This window comes from Monodelphis domestica, chromosome 4, assembly GCF_027887165.1.
Source record: "Monodelphis domestica isolate mMonDom1 chromosome 4, mMonDom1.pri, whole genome shotgun sequence".
NCBI classification, from domain to species: Eukaryota; Metazoa; Chordata; class Mammalia; order Didelphimorphia; family Didelphidae; genus Monodelphis; species Monodelphis domestica.
The window spans coordinates 348,149,101-348,168,512 of NC_077230.1; the positions used below are offsets into that span (position 1 = coordinate 348,149,101).

General features: G+C 45.2%; 1 protein-coding gene across 4 annotated transcripts in view; it reads left to right on the top strand.

Annotated features, from left to right (window-relative positions):
• Positions 1–14,919, top strand: part of STARD10 (StAR related lipid transfer domain containing 10) — a 39,555-nt gene extending 24,636 nt beyond the window's left edge. For all 4 annotated transcript variants that reach the window (XM_056795022.1, XM_016422017.2, XM_016422016.2 and 1 more), the window contains 5 exons: positions 2,458–2,605; positions 4,941–5,044; positions 6,237–6,354; positions 14,124–14,176; positions 14,379–14,919. In XM_056795022.1, the coding sequence (XP_056651000.1) occupies positions 2,458–2,605; positions 4,941–5,044; positions 6,237–6,354; positions 14,124–14,176; positions 14,379–14,618 (663 nt within the window). In that variant the 3' untranslated portion in view covers positions 14,619–14,919. The remainder of the gene's footprint in view (positions 1–2,457; positions 2,606–4,940; positions 5,045–6,236; positions 6,355–14,123; positions 14,177–14,378) is intronic.
• The last annotated feature ends 4,493 nt before the right edge of the window (positions 14,920–19,412 follow it).

Below are 19,412 nucleotides of genomic sequence, written 5' to 3' on the forward strand. Positions count from 1 at the left end.
CCCTTGCCCATTTGTCAATTGGAGAATGGCTTGATTTTTTGTACAATTGATTTAGCTCTTTGTAAATTTGAGTAATTAAACCTTTGTCAGAGGTTTTTATGAAGATTGTTTCCCAATTTGTTGCTACCCTTCTGATTTTGGTTACATTGGTTTTGTTTGTACAAAAACTTTTAAATTTGATGTATTCCAGATTATTTATTTTGCATTTTGTAACTCTTTCTAATTCTTGCTTGGTTTTGAAGTATTTCCCTTCCCAAAGGTCTGACATGTATACTATTCTGTGTTCGCCTAATTTTCTTATAGTTTCCTTCTTTATGTTCAAGTCATTCACCCATTTTGAATTTATCTTGGTGTAGGGTGTGAGGTGTTGATCTAAACCTAATCTTTCCCACACTGTCCTCCAATTTTCCCAGCAGTTTTTATGAAATAGTGGATTTTTGTCCCAAAAGCTGGGATCTTTGGGTTTGTCATATACTGTCTTGCTGAGGTTGCTTGCCCCCATTCTATTCCACTGATCCTCCTTTCTGTCTCTTATCCAGTACCAAATTGTTTTGATGACCGCTGCTTTATAATATAGTCTGAGATCTGGGACTGCAAGAACCCCCTTCCTTTGTATTTTTTTTTCATTATTTCCCTGGATATCCTTGATCTTTTGTTCTTCCAAATGAACTTTGTTATGGTTTTTTCTAAATCAGTAAAAAAATTTTTTGGAAGTTCCAAGGGTATGGCACTAAATAGATAGATGAGTTTGGGTAGGATGGTCATTTTTATTATATTGGCTCGTCCTACCCATGAGCAGTTAATGTTCTTCCAATTGTTCAAGTCTAGTTTTAGTTGTGTGGAAAGTGTTTTGTAGTTGTGTTCATATAGTTTCTATGTTTGTCTCAGGAGATAGATTCCTAAGTATTTTATTTTGTCTAAGGTGATTTTGAATGGGATTTCTCTTTCTAGTTCTTGCTGCTGACATTCATTATTTCTTACAAAGCAGTTAGATTTCATTTTGTTCACATACTAAATTTGTTGGTCATCCCCTTCAGCCCCATTTTGGAAGAACTGGATCCCAGCTCTAGTCATCCTCTGATGCCTCCTCCTGGTGCAGAGTGGGACCTGGGCTTTTGAAGGCTCTGCCAGGGCAGTCCAATGGACCTAGTCAAGGGGCCAAGGCTTCGATGGGAGATTGTCTCCACTGTCCAAAGACCAGTCTTGTTAGTTCACATTTCTGTTATCTTTTCATCTTTATGGATTATTTACAAGAGGAGGTGTTATTGTGTTATTCCCATCTTACAGTTGAGAAAGCTTAGACTCATCTCTCTTCTTTCTTTTTTGCTCTGCTCTTTTGAATTGTAGGGTCACAGAATCATAGTCTCTTGAAACAATAAAAAGGGGGTAAGGTTGGTGGCTCAGTGGATTGAGAGCCAGATATAGAGAAAGGAGATCTTGGGTTCAAATCTGGCCAAAGACACTTCTTAGCTATGTGACCCTGAGCAAGTCACTTAATCCCAATTGTCTAGCTCTTATTGGACATCTGACTTAGAACCAATACACAGTATTAGTTCTAAACTGGAAGGTAAGACATATAAAACCCAGTGGAATTGCTCATTGGCTATGGTTGGGGAGATGAGGAGAGGGAAAGAATATGAATCATGTAACCATGGAAAAATATTCTAAATTAATTAATTAAATAAAACATTTCAAATTAAAAAATAAAATGGAAGGTAAGGGTTTACAAAAACAAATAATAGAAAGTGACTTGCCCAGGGTCACACAGTTATATATGAGGAAAAATTTGAACCCAGGCCTCCTCACTGCAAATCCATCATTTTTTCACTCTTCACTCAAAGAATGGCTACCAGGAGATGATTTTTTTTACTGTAATAATAATAATGATAATAATAGCTAGCGAAGCTTTCAAAATGCTTTACAAATAATGATCTCATTTTATTCTTCCAATATCCCTGGGAGGTTGGTGCTACTATGATCCCCATTTTATAGATGAGGAAGCTGAATATGACTTGCCCAGGTCATACATGTTAGAGGCTGGATTTGAACTGAGATCTTCTTGACTCTAAATTCAGCACTATCCAGCAGACCATCTAGATGCTGGATAGAGGGGCCATGATCTGCATTGGCAGAGACAGGCTTAGTGTGGACTAAGGAGATCTTGTCAGCTCTTCTGAAGGGCATAGAGATTTATGGTCACTTCTCTGCCCTTATTACAAATTGTTGGTCATTTCTAGAATTGATTTGATGCTGAGCCATCTTTGGCCAGGAATGCAGCTCCCCATGGTGGTGCTCCACTTTGTTTTTGTTGGGCTTCCTTTCCCGGATCCCCCCTTGGCATGGTTTCTGGGGTCCCTCCTGTGTTTGGTTGGTCCAGCCTCTCCTCTCTGTATCTGGCCTCTTGGGGCTCCTCAGACATGGACACTGACCTTTGTTCATCTCTCTGTCCACCCACAGTGCCGGATGGAGTGCCGAGACGTGCCAGCTGAGACAGTCTATGATGTACTACATGACATTGAGTACCGGAAGAAGTGGGACAGCAATGTGATTGAGACCTTCGACATTGCCCGCCTGACTGTGAATGCCGATGTGGGCTACTACTCCTGTGAGCATCTGGGAACCTGTCCCCAATCTCTAGTCTCTTTCCTTCTCCTCCATCCATCCTTCCATCTCTCCGGAGCCCCCCTTTCCTTTTCTGTGCCCCTCTAGGATAACATCCACAGAATCATAGAATTTGAATGGAATCTTAGAACTATAAATATCTTAGAATTATAGGCTCTAAAACTTTTAATTTATGACATCTTGGAATTGTGAAATTTTAAATAACTGATAGGGCAATCAGGTAGTACAGTGGATAGAGTCCCCAGGCTTGGAATCAAGAAAACACATCTTCCTGATTTCAGATCAGGCCTTAGACGCATAGCTGTGTGACTCTAGGCAAGTCACTTTACCCTATTTGGCTAAAAAGGAATTAAAAGAAAAAGAGAAAGAGAATAACTAATGTTTATAAAGTGCTTTAATGTTTGCAAAGCACTTATCTATAAAATATCTCATTTGAGCCTCCTGGAAAGACTATGAGGTAGGTCCAGAGATATTATCTCCATTTTAGAGATGAAAAAACTGAGACTCAGAGAATTTAAACTCAGCTATACAGTGTCAGAGACAGATTTTGAAGTCAAATTTTTGTCCAAACTCCACCATACTGTCCTCTCTGCCAGAATGCCCCTTAAAGAATGGGAGTCTTAGACACTCAGATGAAAGGGATTTGAGAGGTTGTGTGGTCTAATGTCTCTTCCTATTCAGGAATCCTCTAGTGCCCCCTGACACTGGGTCATCAGCCTTGAAAAGCCTCAGTGATGGTAGAGCTTCTTCCGCCGCCCCCCCCCCAAGACAGCTTGCTTCTTTACTATGGGATAATCCACAATTGATTTTTAAAATTTATAATTATGGCCAACTAGATGGCTGAGTGGATAGAGAGTCAGACCTGGAGACATAGGAGCTGGGTTCAAATCTGACCTTAGATACTTCCTAGCTTTGTGACCCTGGACAAGTCACTTAACCTCAGGTGCATAGCCCATACCAGCTCTTATTCTTCTGCGTTGGAATACTCAGTATTGATTCTAAGACAGAATGTCTTAGAAAAAAATTCAAATTCTTATTTCAAAATGATTAAGCATTTTTTTTCATCCCAACCTTCTCTGTCCTTTTTACCTCCCACCAAAGGAGTTAGTTAAGTAAACATAGATAAGTAAAACAAATTCCTGTATTGGCTGTGACCAGAAATGTGTCTCATTCTGTATATTTAGTCTATCACTCTTTTTCTGGAGGTGGGTAGCCTGTGTCATCATCAATTCTCTAGAATCATGTTTGATAATTACTTTGATCAGAGCTCTTAAATCATTCAAAATTGTTATTGTATCACTTGTTCTCCTGGTTCTGCTTACTTCACTCTGCACCTGTTCATACAATCTTTCTAGGTTTCTCTGAGAACGTCTTATATCACAATAATATTGTGACACTCCTATGCCATAATTGGAACAGCCATCCCCTAGTTGATGGGCACCCCCTTAGTTTCAGGTCCTGACCGCCACAAATGCAGTTAAAATTTCTTAAAATTTTAATTTAATTTCTTCACTAATTATGTGTAAAAACAGTTTCAATATTTTAAAAAGAATTTTGAGTCGAGTTCTCGACCCCCTCACTGAGATGATAGGCAATTTGATAAAGATCTTATATATCAAATGCAGTTTTTATGAATATTTTTATATGTATAGGATGGCTTCCCCTTCCTTTGATTTCACTGGGGGATCAACCCAGTAATGTATCCTGGGCTCAATAGTCCCAGCTGTTAAGAGTTGATCTGAAATCCTTCTCCCTATAACTTCCCTTCCCCAAGTTCTCATTTTGTCCTTCAGGGTCAAGCAGGACGAGTCTGTCGTCTTGGCTCCAGGTTGCCTCTTCCCAGATGGGAAGACTGTGATCTTTTTGGCGTCCCGTTCACGTCATGCCCTCTTTCCCTTTTATGTACTCAGCCCTTGTTCCTCGAAGTCTTCCTGGGAACTTTGTCTGTTCAGGAAGGCGTTCGGTACCGTGTGCCCAGCAGGAGAAGGAAGAGATCCCACCTCTGTGGAGGGGAGCTCCCAGGCCACGGGGAAAGTGACTCTCCTCTGTAGGAAATGGAGAATGGGACAGAAGCCGGCTCCCTGAGTGTGGGCAGGGCTGTAATAGCCCTCTCTTAGATAATGTTATGATATTATAATCTTATCTCTAAAAGGCCAGCAGGAGGAGGGGGAGGATTGTGGGGAGACCAGGCTGCGGCTGGAACGCCTGGACCTTGGACCGATGCTCCTGCTTCCTGAACCAGGAAAAAGGGGGGAGCCTGAAGGCCTCTGGAAGAGCCTGAGAGGGGAGGACTAACGGTGCCCATTTCTCTCTCTTAGGGAGATGTCCAAAACCCCTGAAGAACCGTGACGTTATCACCCTCCGATCCTGGCTGCCCATGGGAGCCGATTACATCATCATGAACTACTCGGTCAAGCACCCAGTGAGTGTGCTGGCAGGCACGTGCTATTGAGAGAAGAGCCTCCGAGTCCGTGGGTCTAGCATGTGACCTTCCCTCCAGCAGCTCAGTTTTCCTATCTCTGAAATGGGGATGATCTTCCCTCCGCTGGTCTTCCATCCAGGCTCTTTTGAAGATCTAGGGAAGGGTATAGATGGGGATGTTCTCTGGGAGGTTCAGTGCCTCAAATGCTGCGTGCAACTCTGGGGGCTGAGCATCGTGGCAGAGATTGAGTGGCAGTGCCACGCAGTGGGCAGAACTCTAGCCTTTGAGTCTGAGTTTCAGCCCTATAATTAACAAGCATTGTGACCATGGGCAAGTCACCTCTGCTGACCTTGGTTTCCTCACCTGTAAAATGGGTACAACAATACACCTTTGAGGGAGATCATGAGGAAAAACAGTTTGATTAGTCTTAAAGGGCTATGAAAATATGAATGATTATGCCATAAGACCTAATCCCCAAGGATCACAGTATCAAAAGCTATAAGGGACTTGAAAGATCATTTTACAGTGGCCCATTGTCTTCTACCCCACATCTGTGCCATGGTCTCATCTCTGACCTCACTTCCTCTAGTCTTTGAGGTCACATCTTGGGTGGGGGCCACCTGCTGCCTGGCCAATTCACTTCCCTCTTTCTGGCCTCAGTTTCCCCATTTCTTAACCCACAACTTAAGCACCCTTATGTGAAAGAGTCCTTTATGACAGTCAAATCCCTACAGAAATGACAGAAGTTCTTTTTCTCATGGTTAGAAGCCTTCAGAGGGGATCAGGTCCTGGGTTCAGGTCCAGGATGGACCCCTTCCTTGTTGTATGGCACAGAGCAGGCCTGTTCCCTCCTCTGGCCTCAGTTCTCTCACTTTATAAATCGAGGAGATTGGACTGGATGACTCCAGAGGTGACTGAAAACTGAGGGTCCTGGAAGAGAAGCTCCCATTATAATAAGGCATTGATTATTTGAAGCCTAGAGGTGGGAGAGGGCTGGAGAAAGGCCAGAGGTGAAGATCTGGGGTGTCCCTGGAGGTCGGTGCCTCTAGAGAAGGGCAGGTGGAGAGGAGGGCTGTTTGGGGGTGCTTCCCCTCTCCAGAGTCTGAAGTACCCCAAGGCCTCCGCTGCCTCTCTCCTCCCTCCCTCAGGGGCTAGCGACACCTGTGCCTCACACCTCTCCTTCCCTTCCTAGAAATACCCACCCCGAAAAGATCTGGTCCGAGCGGTGTCCATCCAGACGGGCTACCTCATCCAGAGCACGGGCCCCAAGAACTCTGTCATCACCTACCTGGCCCAGGTAGACCCCAAAGGTGAGACGCCCAGCCCAGCCCCCTCTTCTTCTGTTCCTTTCCCTTCTGAGAATGATGTGCCTCTCCTCAGCCTCCCTCCACACCCTCTGTGCCCAGCCTCCTTCCAGGAGAGGTGGGGGGGGATGAGCAGGAAATATAGGCTGCCCAGGCCTAGAGATGAGGGAGGCTGAGGAGGAGCTGCCCTAGTAGGGACCTGGGCAGAGACGAGGGCCCAGTGCCTCATGGAGCAGCTGGGGGTGCTTGGTGAATGGTGTCCCAGGCTCAGAGAGTCAGGAGGATAGGGCCTGGGAAAAGAGAAGCCTTGCAAGAGTAGTTGTCATACCATTCCTGGGCATTGGGGGAGAAAAGAGAATAAGGAAGGGGCTGAAGACTCAGAAATGCAGGGGGCAGCTGGGTGGTTCAGTAGAATGGGAGCCAGTCTAGAGATGAAGGTCCTGGGCTCAAATCTGGCCTTAGACACTTCCTAGCTGTGTGACCCTGGGCAAGTCACTTGACCCCCATTGCCTAGCCTTACTGCTCTTCTTGCCTTGAAACTTGTACACAGTATTGATTCCATGACAGAAGATAAGAGTTTAAAAAATAAAAACCAAAAATGCCTCTGGAGATTCCAGTCCACAGGAAGAGCTGGGAGGGAGAGGGGCAAGTGGCCAGCCTCTTTATGGCCTGCTCTGTTTATTCTAGGAGTCAGGCTTAATCTTTATTTAAGGTGAGACTACTTTATTTATGGGTGTGAGACACACACTAGTATGTTGCTCTAGTAGTCAGAGGCCTGGAGGGAGGGATTGAAGGGTTCTGGGTTCCGGGCCCAGCTCTGAGACCTTGTTTTGTGTCATTTCAGTTCTATCTGACTCATTGTGACTTCATTAGGGGTTTTCTTGGCAAATATATTGGAGTACTTTGCCATTTCCTTCTGCAGCTTGTTTTCCAGATGAGAAAACTGAAGCTAGCAGAATTAAGTGACTTGCGTAGGGTCACACAGCTAGTAAGTGTCTGAGGTCAGATTTGAACTCATGAAGATGAATATTCCTGATTCCAAGTCCAGTGCTCCATCCACTCTGCCCCCCAGCTGCCCTTGGGCAAATCCATTTCCTTTACCTCACTCCAATTTTTTTTATTTTTTTTCTGTTAAATGGTAATAATTTGACTTAATAGTTTTAAGGATTTTCATAGTTCACCATTAAGGATTTTTCCAGCTTTAACATCTTGTAAATTCTCTTCATCTTTCCCTACATCCTCCCCACATCAGACGAGAGCCATTAGACTCTAAACCACTGGCTAATTTTGTCAGCACTTTTCTCCACAAAAAATTATAACTTGTCTTTGGGGTCAGGTATAATGGAAAGGATCTAGATAGAGATTAGGAGGAGAGGGACCCCTGGATTCTCCAGAGGCAGCTTGTGGTAGAGTGGCCTTTGGGTCAGAAGATAGGATTTTCAATCCCAGCTCTGTACTGATCCTGTGACCTTGGGAAAATCTGTTTATCTCTGAATTTCCATTTCCTTGCCTATCAAATGGGGACAATCATACTTGAATGGCTTTCCTCACAAAATAGATGACATAGGGACTATGTCTGGATTGGGCAGATAAATATGGGGAGCAAGGGGGAAAGGGAAGGAGTCAAGATTGTTCTCCTGTCCAAATGCTCTCCTCACTTTCCTCTACTACCTGGAATCACTGATTCCTTTTAAGACTCAGTGCAAGCACTTCTTTCTTCAAGAGGAGACCCCTGTTTTTCATTTTGGGGTCTCCTCTCCCCCCAAATTTGTATATTTATTTAGTAATACTATTACTACTAATAATAATGAGAGCAAAGACTGACATTTATATTTATATTCTTAGTGGTTATCACAATGCTTGGCACATAGTAGGTGCTTAACAAATGCTGCTTTAATTGATTGACCTTGAAGATTTAAATTTAAAGAACTTGAGAGGGTAAAGCCTGGTGCAGAGGGAGAGAGGGACCTCAGGAAGGACCCCTTTAAGCCAGAGAAGTGTCACTTAGACAGAGCAATGATTGGATTTGGAGTAAAGAAGGACCTGGGTTCAAGTTCCATCTCATTCAGCTATTAGCTATTTGGTGGTGGCCCAGGCCACTTGACTTTTTGATCATGTTTTCATCATACGTTAAAAGGGGATTCAAAAGGAACACTTACCTATGTCCCAGGCATTGTAGCATCATGGACAAAACCATTTCCCAAACCAAGAAGATCTGGGTTTAAGTTTTGTCTCTGGCTGTATCATCTTATGCAAGTTACTTACCCTCCTTCTCAGTGCTTTAGGAAACTCTTAAGTTAACTTCTAACCTGAATGAGTAAAGGGTTTTGGCACTCAGGATTTCCCTATCCCAGTAAAATCTTGGGCTCATTCTCTATCTTAATTCCTATTCCAGGGAGAGAGAGACATCATGGTATGACAGAGAGGCATGGTCATGTTCCAAAGTGGTGTCGCTGTATACCATTTTCCTCTTGATCTGGAGGTGTGGGTATTTATGCATCGATCTTTTGGATTCATGGTTGATCTTTGCATTGATCAGAGAGATGAAATCTTTCAAAAAATTTTTTTCACTGTTGTTTTTATAGTATAAATGACTCTCTTAGCTCTGCTTACCCATCTATTCATCAGGTCAGAATGAGGTTCAATGATACCTGTTCTCCCACATTATTCTCACTTATATAGATCCCCACTTATACCCCCAATGATAGGATTTCACAAGTGTCCCCCTCCTTTAATTCCTACTTTTTTCTTCCCTGGTGTATCCTTCCCCTCCTTTTTTAAGATCATTGAAGGATAACCAAAATCAGAGCTGGGGACGCTTGCATCATCTCTCCCCCTCATCCTCCTTCCTCTACCCTTAACTTCTACTCAGTTCAAGTCTTTTTATCAGGAATGCTCAGAAGTCTTCCATTGTATTAAAGAGACATCTCTTTCTTTTGTAGGATTATACTCAGTTTTACTGGGTATGTTATTCTTTACTGTAAGATTTATATCTTTTTGCCTTTCAGAATATTATATTCTGTGCTCTTTTATAGTGACAAGCTACTGAATCTTTGTGTGACCCTGCCTCTGGTCCTTGGAACTTGAATTCTTTACTTACATAGTACTTTTCCTTTGGCCTGGTAGCTCTGCATTTTCACTGTGATGTTCCTTAGGAATTTTCATCTTGGAGTTCCTTTTAAGAGATAACTGATGGATTCTTTCTATTTTCATTTTGCCATCTGGTATAAAGAGATCTGGGCAGTGTCCTGTCATGGTTTCTTGAAATATGATATTCAGCTTTTTGAGGGGAGGGGGGAGGATATGGTTTTCAGGTGGCTCAATGAGCCTTAAATGATCTCTCCTTGATCTGTTTTCTAGGTCAGTTATTTTTGGAGATTCCTCTTGAATTTCTTCTATTTTTTCAACCTTTTTGACTGTTTTAATATTTCTTGGTTTTATTTTCATGGAGTCATTAATTTGTTGGGTCCATCCCAATTTTCAGAGTAAAGTTTTGAATTCTTATGTCAGACTATTAATTTTTTTTCTAAATTCTTCCTCCATAGCTTATTTCTTTTCCAATTCTTTCCTTTGTTACTGCTATTTAATTTATAATAACCATTTTTAAACTCTTGTATTATTTATTCTAGGACTTTTATAAGGCTTTGGGTAAGCTATGTGATCTTGTTTTGTTGAGGTTTTTCTTGTAGGCCTGTTGGTGCTATTCATCTCTTTTGGGTTTGTGTATTAGATAGCTCAAGACTCAAAATAGTTCTTTCTTTCTTTCTTTCTTTCTTTCTTTCTTTCTTTCTTTCTTTCTTTCTTTCTTTCTTTCTTTCTTTCTTTCTTTCTTTCTTTCTTTCTTTCTTTCTTTCTTTCTTTCTTTCTTTCTTTCTTTCTTTCTTTCTTTCTTTCTTTCTTTCTTTCTTTCTTTCTTTTTCTCTTTTCTTTTTTTTTAATTTATAATTTTTTTCTTTCAATTTCAAATTTTCACCTTCACCTACCCTTTAAGAGGCAAGAAATGCAATACCCAATATACAGATGAAGTCATCAAAACATATTTTCACATTAGCCATGTTGAGGGGGGAGGCAATAAAGAGAAAAAAAAGATCAGGGCTCTGTGTTCCAAATTGACCATTTCTTTCTGGAGGGGGTTAACATTTTTTATCATGAATTCTTTGGAATTATGGATCTTTCTATTGAGAAAAGTTGGGTGTAGGTTTGGGTGGCAATCTTGCCATCCCCTTCCTTGTCTTGAGCTGGGGGCCAGGCCTAGCTTGGAGCTCTAGGCACCAACTCTGTGATCCTGGCCACCCTTGTTCCATAGTTCCTGTTCTTGGCATTTGCTTGTGAAATTAAGTTGGATAGATGATTCTTTGTAGTTTCTCTTTCCGTTTCATATGTATCTATTTAAAATATGTAAAATAAAAATATAAGTATATAAAACTTTCATTTGATATGTAGTATGCCATGTATATGTACATATACACACAAATATATATAATTTATTTTGCAAACCTTAAATCACTATTATAAGTATGATCTGTTGTTATTCAGCCACCAAATATTTAAAAAAAGAGCCTGTGGGGGCTCAGTGGATTGAGAGCTAGGCCTAGAGACGGGAGGTCCTGGGTTCAAATCTGGTCTCAGACTCTTCCTAACTGTGTGATCCTGGGCAAAAGTCACTTAACCCCCATTGCCTAGCCCTTACCTCTCTTCTGTCTGGATTGGAATTAATACACAGTGTTGATTCTGAGATGGAAGGTAGGAGTTAAAAAGAAGAGCTTGCTATATATGCCACTCAGTGCAGCGGGTCCCCATTTAGTTTGTGGGCTACAAACATGACTGGAACCCTCAGTGACAAATTAAGAGCACCCTCGGGATGCAAGTAGAAGGCTCCTTGTGGAGTGCTTTTCTTTAGGGGAAGTTCTTGGGGATCCAGGGCAGGCTTCATGGAGGAGGTGGGACTTGGGTTTTTGTGAATCTTAAAACCCTATAAAAATGGGAACTATCATTTGTTGTTCCAGTTTCTCCATGTGAGAGAGGAGGGGGTGGGGTGGGAGAGGAAGATGGCTCTTAGAATGTTTTCGTCCTTCTCTGTGCTGGGCTCCTCTCACCATTAAAAAAAAAGCCTTTGGGGCTTAGCCCCACTCTGTCATGGTGTCATGGGCTTTAGCCTGAGCCCATCCTTTCCCCTTCTTCAGCTGTCAGACACAGATTGGACTTTTTTTTTTTAAAACCTTACCTTTTGTCTTAGAATCAATACTGTGTACTGGTTCCAAGGCAGAAGAGTGGTAAAGACTAGGCAGTGGGGATTAAGTGACTTGTCCAGGGTCACACAGCTAGGAAAGATAAGGCTTTTCCGAAGCTCTCCAGAAGGAACCTAGGGAAAAAAGATTCAGCCCAGCAGATTTAGGGAGGCCAGAATTGGTCATGAGGAAGTGCGTGTGAAGGGGCTCTAATGGCCACAATGGCTCTCCTGGCTTCTAGCCCTTGCCTTCTGGCTCTGACCACTGCCTTTGAAGAGGACCCAACCACTTCCTCGCTTCCCTCAGCCCAGTTCCAGGATGGTCTCCATTTCTGGATCTTCCTTCCTCTAGAATTAGTGTGTGCACCTCAAGATCAAATTCTAGCTGAACGGGAATCCTTTCTGTTGCATCCCCTCCAAGCCATGCCAGCCTCCACCTACCAGTCAAGAAGCCTGCATTAAACATGACGGCAGGCCCAGGGCCACAAAGAAAGGCTCTAAGCAATTCTTGCTCTCAAAGAGTTCCTGATCCTAATGGAGGAGGGAACATGAAATAACCCTGAGATCTACAGCGATCTGTCTGCCGTAGACCCTAGCATTGGGGGGAGGGGGGGTACAGAAAAGGTCTCTCACAGGCACCCTTTAGGGAGGGTGACTCCCCTCACTGCTGGGAGAGGCTGCCTCATTTGGAGATAACTGGTGGTTAAGAAATTGTCTTTTGTTCTGAGCTGGTCAACCTCCACATAACTTCCTCATGTTGCTTCATGTCCTGCCCTTTAGGTCAAGCAGAACAAATTGAATCCCCTTTCCGCTTGAAATTGGTATTCTATCGATGAAGAAAATAAGGCCCAGAAAGAGTGTGACTTGCTTAAGGTCCCACAATTACTAAGAGTCAGAGCCAGACCCCAAATCCAGCCCTGGATTCAAGTGTAGGGCTCTTCCTCCTATATTATGCCACCTCTCTTAAGGAGAGAGGGGAAGAAGGTGATCCACACCAAGAACCTCGAGCAAAGGGTTAGAGATCCGATGCTCTTAGAATCCCTAAAGGTCTAGGCATCTGGACCTGACAATCTGGAAAGCAAAAATCAATCCGCTAAGCTCTGGCCCAGCTCGGTGCTGGGAGAGGGACCATTGTTAGTCCAAGTTCCTCCTTTGTGCTAGGTGCTGGGGAATGCAGAAACCAAAAGGAAACCATCTCTACCTTCTATTGGGGGAAGTGTGTTGTGCATTTGTCATGGAACCCCCTTTCCTTCCCCTCCTGCAGTGCGCGCACTCTAAACCGTAGACCTGGTTCCTCTGTATTAGTGAGTACACAGCAGAGGGAGAAAGCTCATCCCCTCTATCATCCAAAGAAAGGGTGGAAGGGGATGGCATTTGTAGTAGTCTTTCGTCAAAGGAGCGGGTGGCCCTTGTCTTTTTGCTTGTTACTTATCCACCTCATTGGTGAGTTCGTTCCACACTTATAAAACCCCTACGGTGGGTGTTGGTACGGGGATGATGAAGTGAACAGACTCATGGGGAAAGCTCAATATAGGAGGCATGGAAAACCAGAATGCCCAGTGAACGCTGAGGGCTGAGGTCATTTCTGGTAAGAGATACATCCAGGAAGGCTTTCTCGAGGAGGTGATGCTGGTGGCTTTTGAGTTGGGCTTTAAAGAGTGGGTAGAAATTCCATGGGGAACCAAGGGAAAGGAATGAGCTGAGGCATGAAGGTGAAAGGAGCCAGGGCACTTGGAGTAGAGTATATCCAGGCTGGAGTGGCATTAAATAAGTTGGAGAGGCAGGGGAACAGTAGGTCCTGGAGAGCCTTGAGTGCCAAGCAGAGGGATTTGAACTTGAGTCAATAGTAAGTAGGTGAATGGTGGTTGCTCCCACAAGGATCGTGACATCAGAAGCGTATTGGGTGAAGGACCAATGAGGCTTTGGATAGGTGGGGTTTGAGGTGCTGCTGGGGAGGATGCTAGGGGCAGTTGCCAAAGCCACTTTTTCAAGACATGTAGGTACAGAGAAGGAGGGATTCATTGGCAGAATGTTAAAGCTAGATGGGACCTTAAAGACCTCCACTCAGTCCAAATTACTGATTTTCAGACAATCCATTCCCTGTCACATGTCTGACTCTTGCTGTTTGGGGCATTTAGAAGGTCCAAATACATTTTTGTCTCGTCTCCCATTTTGTCCACATGCTCATTGCTAGACATTCCCTTTCTTGATAGTGTTCAGACTTCAGAGAGCATCTTATTTTGCCCTACCTGGAGCAGGAAGCTTTGCTTTTCCCTGACCATTGGTCTCCCAGCCCCAAAGAGGAGAAAGTTACTGAACTTAGGGCAAGCTTCCCAGTGATCAGAGCCATGCAAAAGATAATGACCTGTTTTATATGGTAGTGAGGTTCTTGTCACTCAGAGGCATTCAAGCTGAGCCTAGACAAGCCACTTCTCAGGAATATTGGGGAGGAGCCTCCTGCTCAGGTCATTCAATGCCCTCTGAGGTACCCTCTAGCTCCCAGAGTTGAGTTCACTGTTCTTTTCAAGTCACTCTTCTTCCTTCACAGGTTCCTTACCCAAGTGGGTAGTGAATAAATCATCTCAGTTCTTGGCTCCCAAGGTGAGTAGTGTTGGCACATGGGGAGGAGGGGAGGAATGGGGCTGAGATCCATCCTGGACTTGGGAGACCAAGTCACAAACACAAGGTGGTAGGGGATGCCAGGGCTGTGGGCAGGGTCACGCACTCAGTGGAAGGCATCTGGCTCCTAACTTAGATGCTTTCTCTTCTCTTCCCTACCTGCCCTGGTGTGCTTGTGGCACAGGCAATGAAGAAGATGTACAAGGCATGCATGAAATATCCAGAATGGAAACAGAAGCATCAGCCTCACTTCAAGCCATGGCTGCATCCAGAGCAGAGCCCCCTGCCCAGCGTGGCGCTGTCAGAGCTCTCTGTCCAGCACGCTGACTCCCTGGAGAACATCGATGAAAGCACTGTGGCCGAGAGCCGGGACGAGCGGGGGGCAGGAGGGGAAGGCAGTGATGACGACTCCTCTCTTAACTGAGGGACCCCTCAGAATGCTGGGGAACCCCAGGCCAGGCTTTCCCTGCCCTGCTAGACGGGAGGGGAGGAGGAGAGGGCTGGGACCTAGACCGAGCTACTTTATGTCCTCCTCCTTCCCCTGAGAAGGGGATAGGGCATCTGGCGAGTTGTCCCCCTGCCTTGGGTGGTGATGACAACCCCTGGGGGGTACCTCCCTCCCCCAACCCAGGCTGGTCCCTTTCTCCCAGGGCAGGGGTGAGAAATGGGAGGTGGGGCAGATTTTGTATAGAAATAGCCCCCAATAAACTGATACAACAGCCACAGCCTTGGGTCAGGGCCCTAATTTCTCTCTCTTCCTTTACTGGGCATTCTGCCTTTTCAGCTCGCTTTCTGTTAAATCCTTTGTTTGTTATTCACCTATTGTCCCTTTAATCATTCATTCATCTAATGCACTCATTTTCCTAAGTGTTCAGTCTTTCATTTATCTTTTTTATCCCTTCATCCCTCTTTAATCTTGTAATCTTTTACTCTTTTACTTGTACATCTATTCATTTGTTCTTTGGGTCCGCCCTAAGACTGTACAGATCCTCCTTCCCTTGTTTCCCCACCCCAGCCATAGGCTATAGTAATTAATGAGTTGTGGCCTAATGGAAGAGCCAGGGCTTGTTCAAGGCAGTAAGTGGAAGAGATGGGATCTGAACTCAAGTCTTCCCCCTTGGAGAGCTATGGCTGTGTGGTTTCTAGACCTTGGGAGCCCTCAGTGCAATTGGGGGAGAAGCATGTACATGGGACAGGAAAGGTGGTAATGGCGCCTGTCCTAAGCCTCAGGGCCCATTGGTCCATCAGCCTTGGGAGGCCCCAGTTCTTTAAGGCCTTCAGGTTTTCACTTTGCATTCTTTCTCAAGCCTCTCTGCTCCCTCAACTCCTATCCAGAGTCTCTCTGATCTTTCTGGTTTGGGCGCTTCCTTGGCTTTTTGGTTTAGGAGAGCTAATACTTGGGTTGTCCAGGTAGTTCAGTGGATAGAGAGCCAGGCCTGGAGACTTGAGGTCCTGGGTTCAAATGTGACCTAAGATAATCCTTTTAAAGTTTTTTTTTAAATTAAAAAAAATTTAATTTAGAATATTTTCTCATGGTTACATGATTCATGTTCTTTTCCTCCCCTTCTCTCTCCCTACTCCCATAGCCAATGAGCAATTCCACTGGGTTTTACATGTCAGATACTTCCTTATTGTATGACCCTGGGCAAGTCACTTAACCCCCACTGCCTAGCTCTTACCCCTCTTTTGCCTTGGAACCGTCCTTATTGGTATTGATTCAAAGATGGATGGTAAAGGTTAAAAAAAAAAAGTTAATATTCCTGTCTCTAATCCCTTCTTCCCCCTTCCTTGCTGCTTCCACTACCTCATGGTGCCATCCAGGCTTGGCATTCACTTTAATTTCTTTATGACCTCTCGACATTCCATCCCCTCTGATGAGTATGTTTTCCAGAAAATATCCAGATGCACAACAACATGGAAATGGGTTCTGATCGAGGACACATGAAAAACCCAGTGGAATTGCTTGTTGGCTATGGGAAGGGGTGGGGGGAGGGAGGGAAAGAATACGGTTCTTGTAACCAAGGAATAATGTTCTAAATTGACTAAATAAAAAAAAATATCCAGATGCAGAAATTACACACCAATAGGTTGTGTATCTCCTAAGCCAGGCCCAGACTGTCCTATGCTGATGCCCTTTAAGCATGAGCAGATGGCTGCCTCATGGTTCCACAGAATGGGGTCTTCCATCATGCACCTGGGCGTCTATTTAAGCCTTGCCCATCTGAGGGCTGCAGAATAAGCTCCTTGATGCATTTTTATATTTTCAGCTCCCTCATAGCTAGTCAAGAAGCCTGCTGAGGCCAGGGTGAGTTGGGGGAGCTCGGTCATTATGGGAAAAAAATTGGAATCATTATTCTACTTTACATTTAAAGAGCTCGGATTTCAGCGTGGGCACCTTGTCATGGCATCGTTCAGCGCCCACCTTCACCACCTGGTTTTTTGACTGAAGGTAGTAGCTCCCAAATGCATCCTGTATGGGCCAATCCTCTTGTGATCTCCTTGCCTTGATAGACTCAGTCATAGGCCTTTCCCTCTAGAACTGGAAGGGATTCCAGGGGTTAATGAGTCTAAATCCCTCATTTTACATAGGAGGAAACTGAGCCAGGGGTCACCTGGGTTGAAAATATCCCAAGTGAGATCTGTGCATCCCCTGCCCTGTCACTCTCTCCTACCTGAAACCTTTCTGGTCTCATGTCCAGCCTGCCAGAGTTTTTAATATCCTGGCATAGCCCATGAGAACCACAGAGGCTGTCTGTGATCGGTGTCTAGGTAGCTATAGAAATGCTAGCTCTTATTGTTGTGAAGGTAATAGGGATGTCAAGGAAAAGGTTTTTAAAAATTATTGTTTAATAATAAATTGCATTTCTATAGTGTCTTTATTATAACCTTGTGAGAAAGGTAGTCGTTCACTCCTGACTCTTTGTCACCCCATTTGGGGTTTTCGTAGCAAAGATACTAAAGTGGTTTGCCATTTTGTTCTCCGGCTCATTTTACAGACGTGGAAACTGAGGCAGACAGGGTTAAGTGACTTGTCTAGGGTTACACAGCTATTAAGTATCTCAACCAGATTTAAACCCAGGAAGAGGTCTTCTGTCTCCAGGTTTGGTGCTTCATCCACTGCCACATAGCCGTCCTGAGGAAGGTAGTCCAAGGATTATTTCCCTTTTACCAGGGAGGAAGCTGGTCCAGACTGGGATATGACTTGTTTAGGGTCTCACAACTGGTCAGGGGCAGAACTGGGACTTTAATAAGAAGAAACATGCACTGTTTGTGTGGGGCTTGCAGAGTGCTCCTCTCCCAACAACCTTAGGTTCTAGACAGGTACTACAGATCTCATTCCCCCTTTACAAATGAGAAATCAGCCTCAGAGAGATTAAGCTGCTTGTCCCGACCCTCCATCCAGGGAATACCTGGCTCCTCAGATCATCTTTTATCTGTCCCCCACATCACCCCAGGAATTTATGTGGCAATTTCCATTGTTTAGAGAAGCATTATGAGCCTGCATGTGTGTAGGGGCCCAGATAGAATAGAGATGGATAGCAATGTAGGTTGGATTTGGTCAAGGAAAACCAGCAGGAGTTGGTTTCAAAAGGAAAATTTGGAGGTGGGGCCCCCACCCCCTTCTCACTGTTCATTTTATCCCTCCCCCTGCCTCTGAGGCTTGGGGTGAGAGGCAGGCTCTGGTCAGCCTGGGCTAGAAGGCTAGAGGTAGGGTCCCAAGGCTTTGGGGGGGGGGGGGCTGGGGAGCCCTGAATGAGGGTGTATGGTCAGGTCTAACCTAACGCTAGTTATGATAGTATCCTGACTGAGATACTAGCTGGGTGACCCTGAGCAAGTAAATTCCTTGTAATGGGACTCAGTTTCCCCACCCTAAGATTAGAAGTATTTCATTCTATCTCCCAGGGTTATTGTGAGGAAAGTAGCTTGTATGCCTGAGAAATGGGAGCCAGTATAATGTGTTGGAGAAAGTATCCAGGGTTAGGGGTTCCTGTGTGATTTCCTTATCTGTAAAATAAAAGGATTGGACTAGAGGACTTCTGAGGTCACCTCCAGGTTCTAGGTCTGTGACTCCATGATTATCCCCTTCCCACAGGAGTGTTGCAAAATTAATTCCCCTTCTGCCATCCCCAATCCTGGCTCCTCAGGTGCCTCCTGGGAGCATTTTCCTCTCCACCCCAAGGTTTGGGGGAGCAGTGCATGGTGGGAAACAGTCATTTCCCTCAGGAAGCCTCCCATTCAAGGGGAGAAGAACGCAATCAATCCCCAGGTGAGAGAGACACAGCGGGAAATGACTTGCTCAGGGTCGTACAGCCAGCTGCTAGTCAGTGGCAAGCTGAGTGGGAGCAATGCCCCAGTCGGGTTCCCTGGGTTAATGCCCCTCTGTCTTCCTGTGCCGTGCTTGGGAATCTCAGGTCTAGGCATGCCCACGACTCAGCTAGGTCCTGCTCTGAGACCTTGACCTAGTCAAGACAAGACAGACATTTATAAACTCGATTTGGGGTTTCCCGTTTTCAATGTGTGCCAGGCTTGTGCTAAGCGTGAGGGACGCCAAGAAAAAGTGGGCGACCCAACGTGGGCACAAGTCCACTGAGGAGCCTTAGCCGGCGGCTTCCCGACTGGAGCTACCTCCAGAGGGAGGGCTCTCGTGTGAGACGCTGGGGAAAGCTTCTTGCAAGAAGGTGGGGTTTTAACCGGGACTTGACGGAAGCCAGGGGGCAGAGATGAGGAGGGAGGTCGTGCCAGGCATAGGGGGCTGCCCCGTCAATTTCGCGGACGCCGGAGATGGGGCGACTGCGTGGGGGGAACGGCAAGGAGGCCAGTGGGACCAGTGCGGCTGGATTGCGGAGTAGGTGATGGGGCGGGGTGTGGGTAAAAGGGCAGGCGAGGTGGCAAAGGGGCAGGGGAGGAAGCCCCGGGAAAGAACTTTGTTGGCTACCGCGGCCTCAGGGTTTAGGACGGAGCGATCCCGGGGGAAGGAGGAAACAGATTTAGAGCGGCAAAGGGAGCTCTCGGGAGCCTGGGGACCAGCTCTTGTTTTGGCTCAGAGAGGGGGCGGGAACTATTCCACGGTAACCCGAAGACTAAGTCCCCGAGGCCACGGACATTCGAACTCAAGCCCTCGGTTCCACTGGCTAACGCTTTGTCTCCATCTCACCGCGAAGAGCCAGCCAGCCAACGGGTACAGGCAGAGACAAGACAGTGAAATAGAGACTCAGCC